Source organism: Podarcis raffonei, chromosome 11 (genome assembly GCF_027172205.1).
Source record: "Podarcis raffonei isolate rPodRaf1 chromosome 11, rPodRaf1.pri, whole genome shotgun sequence".
Classification (NCBI taxonomy): domain Eukaryota; kingdom Metazoa; phylum Chordata; class Lepidosauria; order Squamata; family Lacertidae; genus Podarcis; species Podarcis raffonei.
In genome coordinates, this window is record NC_070612.1 from 11,427,971 (window position 1) to 11,444,060 (window position 16,090).

Here is a 16,090-nt window from a genome sequence, read left to right on the forward strand (position 1 = left end):
GGCGACCGTCTTCCACAACAACGCTTCCTTTGCACAATCCGCCCAGCTGTGGTTCAAACACATTGTTGAGATATCTGGCTGTACCAGGTCCGTTGTGCGAGAAATCAAGTTTCCTGGCAACGTTATAAAGTGGGTAAGTCTGCTTTCCGCCTTGGTGCCAGAACGCTGCTTACAGCCCCAAAGGTTTTCTATTCCGAGGGCATTTGGCAGGGCCGGCCCATCCATGAGGCAAGGTGACCGCCTCAGGCGGCAGGATCCACAGCGGCAGCAATGGCTGCAGCAGGCACCTTGGAGACCTCTTGTTGAATGGGCACTACAGTGGTACCTCGGGTTACATACGCTTCAGGTTACAGACTTCGCCAACCCAGAAATAGTACCTCGGGTTAAGAACTTTGCTTCAGGATGAGAACAGAAATCGTGCAGCAGCGGCGGCAGGAGGCCCCATTAGTTAAAGTGGTGCTTCAGGTTAAGAACAGTTTCAGGTTAAGAACGGACCTCCGGAACAAACTGAGGACTTAACCCAAGGTACCACTATACTGGTCTCCTCCCACTGTGTTCCCAATGCAGATCTGTATTTCCCTCTTGTTTCTGATGTAGATCTTCACTCAGCCCCTCTTCCCTGGCAGGAGGCACCATTTTGTGGTTCACCTGAGTGCCAATATGTCTTGGGCTGACCCTGGCAGTGGGAGGTAAATGGCCCTGAATTGGGGTGTGTGCGCACAAGGTAACAGTGTAAGCTGGAGACGTTTTCTTTGCTTGCCTCCCTCGTTTTCTTCTCAGTGCACCAGTTACCCTCCATGAATTCTTCAGTTACAGGTTACCAATATGTCCTTAAACACGAGGCGACATGCAAACCATGAAAAGAGTGAAGTCAAGAAAACATTCAAGTTAATGGAAACAAGTCTTTATTAAGTAACTTTTAATATCAGAAAAATAAAACTCTTATAATTCTCTTTACAGCAAATATATAATATCAGTGCTTTGGCCACCATAAGTTAAAGGCCCTTTATCATAAAATATATGGTTTTTTTTTTAATTTACTCAAATTGAATTTATAATCCCTATGACCTCCCTACATATACATAACAAAAAGAGTGTAGTAAAATTAGCAAATACTAAACTATATTGAGAGCTTTGTCATTCTTGAGTCTGTGGTTTATAGAAACGGTACACGCACCTAATGTCTGTCGACTCCTTGGCTTATTAGTTGCAGTGTACAATGCAAGAGTACAAAATACATGCTCGGTGAACGAGATTGTTCATATCTACAAGACTGCAGCTAAAGATTAAGGTTTCAATACTGACATTTAAACTATCCTACAAGCTGTTAGCGTTAAAGTTATGCATTTCATAATATAATAATATTATAATAATAATATGCCATCAAGGCAACTTTTATACTGAAAAAAATCATAAAATAAAAACCGTTATCTGTAAACTTTTTTTTTTTAATACGAAATGTAACCCTTTCAAGTGGAAATAAAAAATAAAGATTTCTGTATATTTACTTGTTCAATACACATAGAATTTGCTATACTGAGGGGAGCGGGGAATCTGGTTTCAACTCGGGAAGGTATTGCTCCAAAAGGAAAAGAAAAGAGAGAAATAAAAAAATAAAGAAATCCACCAGAACCTCTGAGTGTTCTTTTTTTCAAATGCCAGCACAGATTTGGGAACATTCTGAGTATGAAGAAGCAAGAAAACATCCACAGGTTGAAATGTAAAGAAAACAAAGAAAAGGAACGGGGGAGAAGTTCGTATTGACTTGCAAAGGGGAAGATGGGTGGCTTTGAAATGAGATAAACCCCTCACTGGGCCACAGTCGCAGCTGCTCTCATGAATGATACAAGAGCATGAATGTTGACTGCTTCTCTGTCGTCGTCCCCCCCTTTTTACATTACTAAAAATAAAATACATGCTTCACATAATGTGCAAGTTATGGTTGAAACATAAAAATGATTCACATTTTTTGAACTCTGATATTCTCTAAAATAGTTAATTTAAGAACAGCTTGATCAAACTAGCCAATGGAATGTTAGCATCCTCGCTGTCAGATACAAAGGGTGCAATGACCCGACAGCTGTCCTTCCACCAGACGCCCCCTCCTCTGAAGCAGATGGGGGGGGGGGGAGGAAGGGACATTGGTGGGCTGCTCAGAACACCACAGCTCTTCACATGGATCCCATGTGTGGTGTGGGTCAAACAGAGAGCTCCAGTGCAAGCAGAGGGGTGCCCCTACTCTCAGCGGGGTGAGCCAATCTACGGATACAAAACACAAGACCGACACCCTCCCTTGAAATGAATGGGGAGGCCAGCCACTTGGGAGGGGGGGGCAGACTCTGCTTGCGTTGGGAGCCCCCCGCGTCCCTTAGCACTGATCGAGGCAAGGCAAGACTTTCCCACGCTTCAGCAATGGAAGACCCGCACATTCCTGATTCTCTTAAGATGCCCCATTTGCATATTGGAGGAGGTGGCAGTCAATTCATACCATTTTGCCCTGTCCTCTGTCCCCTTATGAACAATGATCACATTAATAAAAGTTACCGCTACGCTACTTGCTGAATGCCAGGAAATCAAATTGTGCATCATAAAATTATTTGCAACATTAGGTAAGTTAAGCCTATGTTGTAAAGGGGGAGGGGGGGGGAGGAAGCGCCCCCAAACCTGTTTTGAAAAACTGGCAGTGTAAAGAAGGCAGCATTGGAAGAGTGTTTGATACATTGATAATCCTCTGTACCCTTCCCTCTTATAAACCGACAGTTTCTACATTCAGGGCTGTGTCAGGCTTTTGCTGTCATGACCTGCGAAGCCTCACGCTCCATTCTGTCCTGTTCCAAGTTCCTGACCCTCCTATCGCCTCACAACTTCATTCCAGAACTTTGCTACAGGTGCCACAGCTGCAACCAAAATGGACAAAGACTGGCTAGGCTTAGTGTTAAACTGTACAGACCTTTTCCAAAAAAGAAAAAGAAAGAAAGAGAGTACATGCCTTTCAAACAACATTAGCCTAATCTCAAGAAAGCCCAATAACAGTCTGAGTTCATTATAAGTTTACTTAGGGGGTACCATTACATCCAAGCCATTAAGAGTTTAAAAAGTCCATATATAATATCTCTATATATTTAAGAGTGAATTTGAATCGCCTGAGTAACAGCTGTCTGGCAAACTGGACACGTGGGTACGTCTTTTTCACAGATCTTGTTGGCACATTCCATGCAGAATAGGTTGTGGCCACACGGAACCAGGGCAGCGATTACTTCGTTCTCAAAGCATATCACGCAGTCATGCTTCCTTCTCAACTCTGGAGGGGAACTAGATGTGGAGCCACCATTGGAAGAAGAGTAGCTGTTGGTACCATTGGAAAAAGCAGGGATGTAGATCGGAAGGCCAACTTGGCTGACTGTACTGGGTGGATCACTTCGGACTCTCCTTGCCAGCGGATGTTCCAAGGTTTCGGGAAATGTAGGCGACAGGCGAGGAGTGGATGGCTGACTCCCTCTCCGTGGAGCCTTCACGTTACTAGCAGGTTCGTTACCAAAACTGGAGAGCGGGTTAACGGGTTCAAAGGGTGTCCAGATGGTTTGAGAAGGCGTCGGCAAGGAGTCGTACGCAGGAGAGTCAACTGCAATGTCCTCCGCACCTACAGAAGGCAACGTTTCTCCAAACCAAAAGTTGCCTGTGCTGAATGGACTTGTGGGGCTGAAGTCAGCCAGCCTATTGCTTCCAAAGTAGGAATCAGTGGAGCCGCTTCCTAAAGAACTGGAGCTGTCGTTTCTGTAATTAGAAATCATCCTAGTGCGGCTTGGAGGAGGTACTGGGTTGGAAGTAAGCCAGGCAGATCCCAGGTTCCCTCCTTCAAAGCTCACGTCCGTACCGTTATAATGGAAATCGTTTTCTTCGTTCAGTTCAATGTAGTTTCCAGTGCGCATGGCGATGTGCATTTCTATCTCTTCTCGAGCACGATCTACGTTTTCAGGCATACCGGTAACCTCAAAGACTGGCTCCTTGTCTCTACTGGGAGTAACTATGTAGGTGTGGGTCTGCTGCTGGATCCGCTTGATTGTAGCGCCTTTGGGGCCAACCACCAGCCCCACAACACGGTAAGGCACCCTGACCTGGACTGTAGTTTGGCCTGGCAGGTTGGGGTTACAAGACAGTCCTCCCAGTGCTGGGCCATTTTTGTTGCGTGAAGCTCTAATCATGGAGAAGTGTTCAGCAGCAGAAAGAATTTCCCTTTTGGCCATGGCTACATCTTCTTTGCGCCCAGTGACGACAAAAATGGGTTCTTCTCCGCGGACAGGGGTCTTGATGTAGGTATTTGTCTTGGCTCTCAATGCCTTTATTTTGCAACCTGCATGGAGAAAGCACAAATAAAAGTGCTTTAGTGAAGAATCTTGAATGGGAAAAAAGATGCAAGAAGCAAAAATCGCTTTGTGCTGACACTCTTATCCTCAACCTCTCCCTCTCCCCACTGTTAGGTAAAGGTAAAGGGTCCCCTGACCATTAGGTCCAGTCGTGACCGACTCTAGGGTTGAGGCCCTCATCTCACTTTACTGGCCGAGGGAGCCGGCGTACAGCTTCCGGGTCATGTGGCCAGCATGACTAAGCCACATGGCGAACCAGAGCAGTGCACGGAAACGCCGTTTACCTTCCTGCTGGAGTGGTACCTATTTATCTACTTGCACTTTGATGTGCTTTCGAACTGCTAGGTTGGCAGGAGCAGGGACCGAGCGATGGGAGCTCACCCCGTCGCGGGGATTCGAACTGCCAACCTTCTGATTGGCAAGTCCTAGGCTCTGTGGTTTAACCCACAGTGCCACCCGCGTCCTTCTCCCCACTGTTAGATGAGTGCAAAATCACACCATTACAGTGAAAACAGCAATTACCCAATTAAAGAAGGTTGCTATTGAGAACAAGTGCTTAGGAAGCATGGCAGTTAAGTCACAACCTGCGTGGAACTCACAACTAAACTCACATAAACCTTTAGCAACCTACCCATCCATACCAAGCTGCAATTTGAAAAAGACAGCTAACTTTTTGAAAAGCCTCCTTGCCTGGCTAGGGACTATTTACAAGCCTCTTCCAAATCACTGTCTTAAAGCTAACAAAAGTTGTTGACTTCTGTATTTGTTCTGTTCCTCCGCGGAGTGCAGAACAACCTCTAAAGCCAGTGCAGTTAGGTTTTCAAAGAAATCTTTTCCAAGTAATTAGCTGAAGCCAAAAACACATTGATCAATGGTGTAGCAGACAGTTTCATTCCATTCCGTATATAGCAATTAAACAGAAGCTACATGAAGGTTATTTAACTGAACAAGAGGTTTAATTTTCTTCAATATGCTGCTTTTCATCAAAGAATATCAAAGCTGTTTACAATAAAATGAGTAAAACCCATATAAGGGCAACAGAAGCAGAAAGTGCAACATAATCACATATGACTGAGCAACAAAAAGCACACCCAGAGAAGACTCACTGAAATAAATAAACAAAATTCGGTCCAATAATAGTATGGTGCTCCCTTCTCAAGAGTTACTATTGATAAAAGAATAAACATGGTCTGGAGATCTTATTAAAGGTGTTAATAAAGGTATAACTACACTAGATTGTCATCTGATATCTCTGTTAATTATATGATATAATCTTTTCTTATTAACTGGAAAAATATTCAGTTCTAGTTGAGTGCAGATATTGCTTGGTGGCATATATATTTTAACTATATTCAACAATAACATTTACAATTTCATAGCCCAGTTTTTATTAAATATCACCCCCCCCCCAAAAAAAGATGGTAAGTCTTGCAGTATTTGATAATTTGCACAAGATGGAATAATAGAATTCAATGGTTTGAATGTTTTCAATTAATGTGCCTGCTAGAAGACCTTATAAGGCAAAATGAAATTAATAGACAACAAGGTTTGAAAAATTAACTTCATAATTACAGAACTCTAAAGAATAATTCTCTAAAATATATTGGAGCATAATGATTGAGGAAAGAAAAGCAAATATAGATAAGTTTAAAAGCTAGATGGAATAATTATTGTGGGGTGGTGAAGCTATTTTCATAAAAGACTCTAATATCTCAATTCCTACTGCTTTAAAGGAAAATCATTACAGTGGTGCCTCGCAAGACGAAAAGAATCCGTTCCGCGATTCTCTTCGTCTAGTGGTTTTTTCGTCTTGCGAAGCAAGCCCATTGACAGCTTAGCGGATTAGCGCTACAACGGTCTAGCGGCTTTCAGCGATCAGCTGTTAAGCGGCTTATCAGCGGAACAGCTGATAAGCGGCTTAGGAAAAGGGGGGAAAAGCGAAAAAAAACCGCGGGGACTCGCAATATTTTTTCGTCTTGCGAAGCAACCCCATAGGGAAATTTGTTTTGCGAAGCGCCTCCAAAACGGAAAACCCTTTCGTCTAGCGGGTTTTCCGTCTTGCGAGGCGTTCGTCTTGCGGGGCACCACTGTATAAAGTTCTATAAAAAAAAAAACATTTAAATCCTTTAAAATTAAGCAAAAATGAATAGGGTAATGACAGAGTGAGTGCATTTCCAGCACAGAGTATGTTTCTTTCAAATGTGGTAGGGTTCTGAAGGGAACTGAATGGAAATTGTTGAGATTAGAATCACTGCGCACATTTCCATTATTGCCATCACCAGTAAGAATTATTCTAAGATACGCTGAGGATATAATACCATCTGAAGATTACAGAATTGGAGGGCAACTTAGTATTTTACAACTCCAACTGAGGTGGCAAATAAATTTTAAAAAGTAAAAAATTCAGGGTGTGCAGAAATATAATAGGGTGAATAGTGTGGGATACACTATATTTGACAAAGTTTACCCACTTAGCTTGGTTTAGAAAAGTTAGGCAAAGGGTTTACTTGAAATTGGAATTTGTGAATTTTCGGAACAGAGATTGCCAAAAAGAAGACATTTCTGTTGAACTCAATGGGACTTACTTCTGAGTAGACACATTCAGGGTCATACCATTAAAACATCGCATATACAGTACAGTACAGAATTAAGCCTCCCAAGCTGAAGACACCCTATTTAGTGGCTTTAGGTTTCTCATCAGGAGAAATGCATGCGGTCTGGAATGCCACTGAAAAATGCCAAGTCCCGATCTATTATGTGAAAAGCCAACAGAACAAGACCATTAAAAAGTTTTTCTTAAAGTGACTTTTACAGGAAAGCTGACTCTACGGACTCCAAGGTCAAGCTCTCCTTTGTTATTTGGAGAGAAGAAACAGCAATCGAGAGGAAGCCGCAGCCTCCGACACCTGAAACTTCTGAATGCGTCATCAATCAATGCTAAATGAGTTTAGCTTGTAAGGAACTGGTAGCAAGATACAGATGCAATAGACTACTGTAAAGGCAGCCAGGCCAGAACACAGGCCATTAACCTTCTTCTGTAGTTCCACTGGCTGACCTTCGTGTCTATTGCCTTCCTTGTCTTCTCCATTAAATCACGTCTTCAACATGCCATCTAATAGCCTGGTAAAAGTATTAAGCTAGGGTGAGTTACTGGTACATTTTATGCTTCTAACAGACTGTCCTGGAGGCTGAGGCCCAAAGCTATAAAGGAGGGAAACTTACAATCTCCCACACCTTGTTCCCAAATCCCTGGACATGTGAGAGATTGCCACATGCATTTTCTGTTGTGATGACAGAATAGATCTGATGCTTGGAAAAATTGAGTTAAACTGTGCAGTGCTGATTTGTTAGCAAGATATTGTCTCCAGACACGCTCAAACAGATGTTGAAGAATACACACAGTTCATGAATAAACCTAGGGCTACTGATCTAGAACTATGAGAACGAACTACCACACTACATAGGCGATTCCCTATTTACTGGTACAAGGTGGTGTAACTGTATGTACAAACAAACTGACACCCACCTATGGGAAGTTGCTTTTTCTTATCTGAGGCCTTGAACTACATGCTCAATTCTAGATGCGGAACACCGAAAGACTACATTGTGTTCCAATGTAGTCACCAAGATTTATGTACAGATATGCCTGCCTGCGAGTTGAATATTTCCATCGTTCTAAACAAAAATGAACAATTTTAGTAAAAGCAAAAGCTTGGCAGGCAAACACAGTCCTTCTCTCAAGTGTGTGTTTTTTAATTGATACTTCACCAGCCCCCTTTCATTATTCCTCTTATTTCTATAGGTGAAAGATCACATTGAGGATGCCCAAGTCAAGTCAGCCAGGTATGTGCAGAAGGATGGAGGGAATAAGCAAAGTTAGTTTTCAGGACTGGAGCGCAGCGCTGCTGTAATTTTCTTCAGTATGTCCATGCAAAATATTTACTACTATGTCTAAATGCACCACAAAGTGGGATACATTTCATGGACATTTCATGGGTGGAAAAGGAGAGGGAGGTATTGGGCTCAGAGGAAGTGCATTCGCAAGGCAAAGCCTCTGCTCCTCTTGCAACTTGTTAATGGGCCGTTCTCCTTGTAGCTAAAACAATGCTTCAGGAAGGAGGGAATTGGGCCACTGGGTGTTTGGACCAGAGGGTGCATGTCCTCCAAGATAAATCCCTCACTGCATCTTTGAAGGGGGGGAAAGAGCTTGGAGCTTGCATGCTGCAAGGTGCACTTTGTGCCAAGCCCTATGGTCCTTTCCCTTTTATCCTTGAATATCCGTGTGATGTGTTGATGACATAGTTAAGGGGGGAGGACACTAACCGTTAAGACAGAAACTGTGCCCATTACCTACTGCGGTGGGGGGGGGGGGGAAGAGAGAGACTGTAGAGAATTCAAGATGTGTGCCATCTTGGATGTTCTCAATGTAGATTTTATAATCAAAGGTGTGGTACAGAGCCTTTGTTGCTTCTTTTGAGATTTCTGCATTATGAAATTGGCCTGGAATACGATGGAACACATTAATTCACTAAGTTTCCAGGTGAAAGAGAGTTATATGTTTGTTTTTTAACATTTTGCTGATTTTTACAAGTCTTGTACCCCGCTCTCTCTGAATCACAGCCCTGGAACTTGTTTCTCAGGTAATAAGATAACAATGCCTTTGGCCATGTGCAGCTAAGAGATGTCAGGGTTCTGGTTCGATCAACCTCTATTTGTAAGACCTTTTGTCTACTCTCTGATGTGCATGTGTATGTGAAAACTCTCTTTAGTTACACAGTGCCAAACCCCTCATGCAACCAGGAGAACTAATCATTGCCCTTTCCCAGGAAGACCATGATACTCATTAAGCACCACTGCTGCCCTTTCTGACCGTAGAATTTGTTGGAGAACCCCCTCCACAAATGCAGCTGACAAGTTATTTGCTAGGCGAAATATTCCATCACCATACTTGTGAATAAAAATAAATATAGTCCCATGTTCAGCAGCTTGCAAACTATACTGCAGTCGGCCTTCCAATGCAACTGCTCAGGAAGTTCCATTGCCCAGGGAGTTAGCATAGGCTCATTTTTCACCACTGACCACTAATTAGAATTGGACAAGAATTTCTCTACTTGACTGTTGATCCAGACTACTTCTGTTAGCTTTTCTGCTTCACGTGGCTTGACTACGTGATTGGGTCAGCTTGAAGCTGTTTGCTTTAAGTAGCTTTCTGGGAACCTTTTAAGAGTGACTTGGGTAGGACCCACAGACAAATCAAGTCCTTCATTTTGTTTCCAACTGTGGCTGGCAATATACGTACAATGCTCTGTGATGCATAAGTTTTGGTCTGATTTGCTTGGGTGGATCTGTGGTGAACTGGCTGAAATGCTCCTGCATCAGTGTGTGAGATAAGGAGGTTGTGTATGGAAATATGTGTCCACGTCCTGAATGCTTGGCAAATCCCTCTTTGCAAATCACCATTAGCAGCCTCGCCTTTTTCCAGAGTCTCCAGAAGTTTGGAGAAGAAGCAAGGCAGACTCTTATTTACTTTTAGCCTTCTCAGGTGGTAAAACAGACCCGGGTTTCCTTCCAAGACCAGTGCTGCTTCTCCCTACTGCAGCAGTCCAGTATGACATGCAGCAAGATCCAGGACCTCAGAGTCCTCTGGAAGATGGCCCAGTGAATGGTGTCTAGGCTGCTGATGAGGGCAAAAAAGCAGACCCCTCAGTATTATTAATTTTAATTATATTCTACCTTTCTGTAGAATACAATTACAGCTGATAAAGTACTAAAATTAGCAGCACTATCAAAAAATCACGTTAGAAGCGGCAGTCCATAAAGATCCCTAAAAGCAGCAAATTGTTAAGCATTAAAAGCTTGTGATGAAAAGTTTATGAGTAGATGAATCTCCACAAGAAGGGGATCTCATAGTTTTGGTGCTTTCAGAAGATCCTGTGTCTTGTACCTGCCTGACTAATCTCACATTGTAATAGAAAGGGAGATGTCCTCTGACATTTATTTTTTAAAAACCAGGCACCTTAACACACAAATAGATAGTCCTTGAGGTAGCCTAGGTTGGTAGGGACTTTAAAGGTTAACACCGGCATTAAAGTGATCAGAAGCAAATAAGCAACCAATGTAGGTGGAATAAGATCTAAGATGTGATGTGATTGTCCAGCTCTAGATACCACGCTGCTAGAAGGTTACATACGCTTCAGGTTACAAGATGCTTCAGGTAACAGACTCTGCTAACCCAGAAATAGTACCTCGGGTTAAGAACTTCAGGATGAGAAATCACGCAGCGGTGGCGTGGCGGCAGCAGGAGGCCCCATTAGCTAAAGTGGTACCTCGGGTTAAGAACAGTTTCAGGTTAAGAACCCGAGGTACCACTGTACTACCTTGCTGTTTCCTCCAGCTTCTCTTTGAGCCAAGGTTTCCCAGAATTCATTTCAGAGGTGGGAACTCTGGAAGCCATACAGAAGTACCAGTTGATGGAAACCACAGGTAAGAGTACTCTTGTGCCAAGATCCTGCTTGCAGGCTTCACAAAGGCACCAGTACGGCCACTGTGAGAACAGGGTGCTGGATTAGATGGGCCACTGGCCTGGTCCAGTAGGCTTTTCTTATTATTATCCTTCACTTCTAAGTAGTCCTAGCCAGCAGACACCTGGAGATAATAATTTCCAAGAGCAATACTTGAAGGGAAATTGGAGTTTTGGGGGGAGGAGAATAAGAGACAGCAGGCTCCTATTCCCTAAATCAGTTCTCTTTCTGCCTATATCTCTTCCTTCAATCTATCTCCTAAATTTTGTAAGACTGTTTGCACCCCTTAATATGACTTAAAATAGTTGTGAGCCTTCTGTTTCCAGCTCTCTTCTACCACCACTGGTACAAACAGGTAAAAGCTTGGCCAAATTACATACTAGGGCGGTCCTTATTGTTTGCCAGCTTCATGCTCAGGGAGAAAATGTTGCTTTGGGAACAGAGCTAAATAGCACCTTCCTCTCCCCCACAGTGCTGTGAACATTCTTTATAAAAAATCCCCTGCTTATTGCCATTCAGTCTGCTGCTTTTTACTAGTCTCCTTCAATGCCATCAAAAAAGAAAACATTTAATTTAATCCACTCAATTAAAAGTTGGGCTATAAATCCTCAAAATGAGTAAGTAAACAGAGTCTTCTTCCTGGCAATAATCTCATTGATGATCCTTGCCTAGTGGGTATCGTATAGTGAGGAAGATGGTGCCAAAGTTGACAACATGCTAGTGTGGCTGAGATGGAACGTAGTACTCACTCTCAATGGATTTATCTTTTTGCCCTCTCTCAAAGCCATGTCCAAAAGGTTACTGTGCCAAGCGAGGTGCTTTTTGCTGCTGCTAATATTAATGGGATGTGCCCACTCCTCTTTCTGGCCGAGTTTCTTTTATACATTCCTTAGGGCTGGAGCAGTATTTCCTCTTCACCTCACTAGGAAAATTTAATGCTGGAAGCTGCTTGCAATAATTGAGGTTGTTCCTACCATGATTCTGAGTAGGTTCACCACTCCTCTCCCCTCACTGCCCCCACATCTGTGCAGTATTTGTAGTTTTAAACTTTTCTACATGTATCCTGGGTTATATTTCCATAATAATAGATTTATCCTTCAAGTCAGCTAGTTGATACTTTCTGCATCTGTTGGGCTGATCCTGTGCACGCTCTTTCTCTCTCTCTCTCTCTCTCTCTCTCTCTCTCTGGTATTGTGGGTAGGATGCATGCAGCGCACAAATGTTATTTGCCAGGAAAATGCAAACTCCGTGTTAGAATACATTATTTTAGCTAAGCAGATTTGCATGCATTTGTTTTACATCAACTCAGCTTTCAACATAGATGCTTTCAAAAGATTTTGACATTTAATGGGGCTGTCAATGGAAGCAGAGGATGCTCGAAAAAGAAAATACAAGGAGATGGGGCATAGTAGATGATGAAGATGATGATAAATCTTTTTATACTCTGCTTTTCCCCCTGATGGGACTCAAGTTAGCTTGGATAACTGGCAATAGCCATCTATCATGGAGTGGGGTGCTGAAATTCCCTACTCTAAGCTTGACCGCCATGTTATCTAAAACCTATTCTTGTTATAATTCCATATTATTTGCATGTTTGGGGGCGAGAAATCCCTCTCTCTGGAGGGAAGGGATAGGGCAACGACAGGAAGACATTGGCTGGGTACCAGGGCATGCCAATACCTCTGACCCCTGTATCAAGCATAGAAAGAATTATTCCTGGAAATGTAGAAAGCAAATAACTGGCTGCTATGCACCTAGAAGATCTCTAGAAATGACACCTTCTATTTAGACATCACATCAGAGAAACAAATTATAATACACCAAAAATAAATATTTTTGAATACTATGTAGCCAAGAAAAGATCTACTCAAAATCAAACATGGCAGGTTTGGGGTCAGACGAGAACAAAGTTGATGTTTCTTCCACCTGTTTGTCTCTCCTCCACCACAGAATGAAATGTTACTGAATCTTCACTGATTTTCAGAAATGTTTCTCTACAGACTCGTTGCAGGTGCCTAAGTTATTACAGTGGTACCTCGGGTTAAGTACTTAATTCATTCCGGAGGTCTGTACTTAACCTGAAACTGTTCTTAACCTGAAGCACCACTTTAGCTAGTGGGGCCTCCTGCTGCCGCCGGAGCACGATTTCTGTTCTCATCCTGAAGCAAAGTTCTTAACCTGAAGCACTATTTCTGGGTTAGTGGAGTATGTAACCTGAAGCGTATGTAACCTGAAGCGTATGTAACCCAAGGTACCACTGCACACTCCTTCCATTATAGCTTACTTATTTCCCTTACAAATGACCACATTTTAAAAGTGGCTGAGAACACAAAAACGCTTTTCGTATTATCTAACTCAGTGTGGTCCAACATGTGGCCCTTGTGCTACCTTCCCACAGCTGGGTAAGGTGCCAAAGGAGGCGGGAAGACTTCAGAACCCTGCCAGAGCCTTGTGCCTCCTTCCTAAAGCCCGACACCTCGCTTAGCTGGCTTTGAGAAGGCAGCACAAGGGTGGGGTCCTCCCCTTTTGGCCTGGCTCCCCACTTTGTGCAACAAGGTAGTGCATGGCCTGCAGGTATGAAAAGTGGACCGCCCTGATCTAACCCACTGCTTCCTTCTGAAGAGTACAGTGGTACCTCGGGTTACACACGCTTCAGGTTACATATGCTTCAGGTACTTAACCTGAGGTACCACTATATATCCCAAGATCTTTTGAAAACAACCCTTCAAACCCAAAAGCTAAGCAGCAATTGAACAACCAAAATCTTTCTAAACCATAATCAGAATTTACTTAAAATAAAATAAAATAATAATGCACAAAGATGAGCAATTTTGGAGCAACGCTTACCAGAAGTATAATGGATTAATTAACTACCGTTCAGGATATTTGCAAGGCAGCTGAGTGTGGAAATAAGCTTGCTGCTAAACAACCAAGAAATTATTTCCTATTCAAAGAAAGGGAATCTCAGCATCAACAGGTGATGTCCTCAGGCACAGCAAAGACATGGCAGCCTCTCCAAACAGCCCAGCTGAGCATATCTCAGTCATTGCTTTAATCTCCAGGAGTCTATCCCTGCTTGCACATGTGTAGCAACGTCACGCTGCCTGCTGAAATGTACAGCTCTTCTTAGCAGTCAAGCCCACCTGTTTCCTTCTACTTGGTTATTCCTCTTTACATGGAAGAGAGGCACCAAATTAAGGAAGTGCTGCCTACGTCACTGCAAGTGCTGGTCTTTGAAGAATAAGGAACTGAAACAAGAAAACTCGTGCTTACCCGTCAGCCTCTGGTCTGGAACAGTGGCAGTTCAGAAGTCGGCTGTTCCACTTGCCCTCTCACCTCTCTTGCTGACATCTGTTTAGACTTGGCACACCTTAAAATATGCTAGCTTCCCTTGGGATATGCAGGCTAAACATGTGACTTCTGTATATAGCTTAATACAGTATTCACCAATCTAGTGTCCTCCCTATCTTTCTGGCAGCAATTTCCATCAGCACCAGCATCAATATGGCAGAGATGGCTGGGGGTTGGTGGGGTTTTAGTTCAAAACATTAGTTCAAGGCCACCAGGTTGGCAAAAGCTGGCTTAATATATAATATAACTTGTATAGAGGTTAAGAAGTGCCTGAATTCACTGGGTCTCCAGCTACAGTCAAGGCAACCGCTGAAGTCTCTGGACCTCTTTTAACTCTAATTAGGGCAGGCATTTTCCTAGTTGAACAAAAAAGTGTGAATGATAGGAAGCTCCCACATTTTGGAATACAGATCCAAAAAACCTGTCTTCTTGCCTTTCTGCACTTCAGCAAAATGTGATGCGCTATCAGGCTTATTGTATGCCAATAAACTGACAGACAACAGTCTCAAAGAGGAAAAGCAGGGCTCTCTCTCTCTCTCTGTATACAGTGGTACCTCAGGTTATATACGCTTCAGGTTACATACGCTTCAGGTTACATACGCCGCTAACCCAGAAATAGTGCTTCAGGTTAAGAACTTTGCTTCAGGTTGAGAACAGAAATCATGCTCTGGCGGCGCAGCTGCAGGAGGCCCCATTAGCTAAAGTGGTGCTTCAGGTTAAGAACAGTTTCAGGTTAAGTACGGACCTCCGGAACGAATTAAGTACTAAACCCGAGGTACCATTGTACATACACCCCCCACCCACCAGTCTGTTGTATCATTGTAGCCTTCTCTCCTTTCCTGTTTTGCATTTGTTTTTACCATTCTCTCTTTCCAACAGCAAAGCGTGAACAAAAGTGACAATTATTTGATGGCCACCTATAAAATGGATTGCAAGATGCACACAACCACATGGGGAGCCGGTTGTCTGCACCACATAGCCACATGCAAAGGCACCCCATATTCCTCCACATTTATGATTGGTAACAGGTATCAGGGTGCAAAAGACTCCCCACAAAATTAAAGTTTGCAGGCAGTCAGCACACGGCAAATGCCACAGATATTCCAATCCTGCTCTAAGAGTGGAGTCTGGACCCTTTCCTGTGATGAGAAAAGCAACACCAACCAAACAAAGTTAGTTGCTTGGCTCTGCTAGTTTTACAGTGCAAGTTATGTTATATGACGACAAAACTGTCTGTTCACTGGTAACTTTGAGTAGCCTAAGGAGAGAGAAAAACAATACCCAAGGGAACTCTGGCAGTTACCCCCAAATACTGATGCACATAACAAGCCTGCGCTAGTCTCTGCAAGGCATGTCTGTTAAGTAATTACTATTAGCATTTCCATGTTGAAATGCATAACTTTATAGAGGGAAACAGCACATATGGAAATACTGCCGAGGTAAACTAGAAGAATATATGCACATTTCTTAAGTAACTAACAATCCCTGATAGCTCCCTCTCACTCTCACTCAAGGTAGGCTGCTGAAGACAAAGTACTTGGCTCCAAATCAGGTCAGTTTGGAAGAAACACTACAATAAAGAACACCGAAAGATACACCTTGTGGGGGAAACGCATAGCAATTAAAACACTGGATCTTGAGATATATTAGCAAAATTCCACTCATGTGGCAGGGATTTCCAGGCACCTATCTGCACTGCAATTCCAAGGATCCCTGGAAAGCCACTTCTGAAGGGTGAGGGAGTCTCTGGAATGGCATGTGACTGGGTATGGGGGGGCTATAGCAGGGTAGGGTAACAAGAGATAAATTGGCAGACGACTGCCTTGCGTAAGTGCTTTTCTGCTTGTGCAAGAC

At 43.2% G+C, this 16,090-nt stretch overlaps 1 protein-coding gene across 1 annotated transcript in view; it reads right to left on the reverse strand.

The window, feature by feature from the left end:
- Window positions 1-888: 888 nt before the first annotated feature.
- Window positions 889-16,090, reverse strand: part of MEX3C (mex-3 RNA binding family member C) — a 31,272-nt gene continuing 16,070 nt past the window's right edge. The window contains exon 2 of the mRNA XM_053407910.1: window positions 889-4,351. Coding sequence (XP_053263885.1) covers window positions 3,123-4,351 — 1,229 coding nt within the window. The 3' untranslated portion in view covers window positions 889-3,122. The remainder of the gene's footprint in view (window positions 4,352-16,090) is intronic.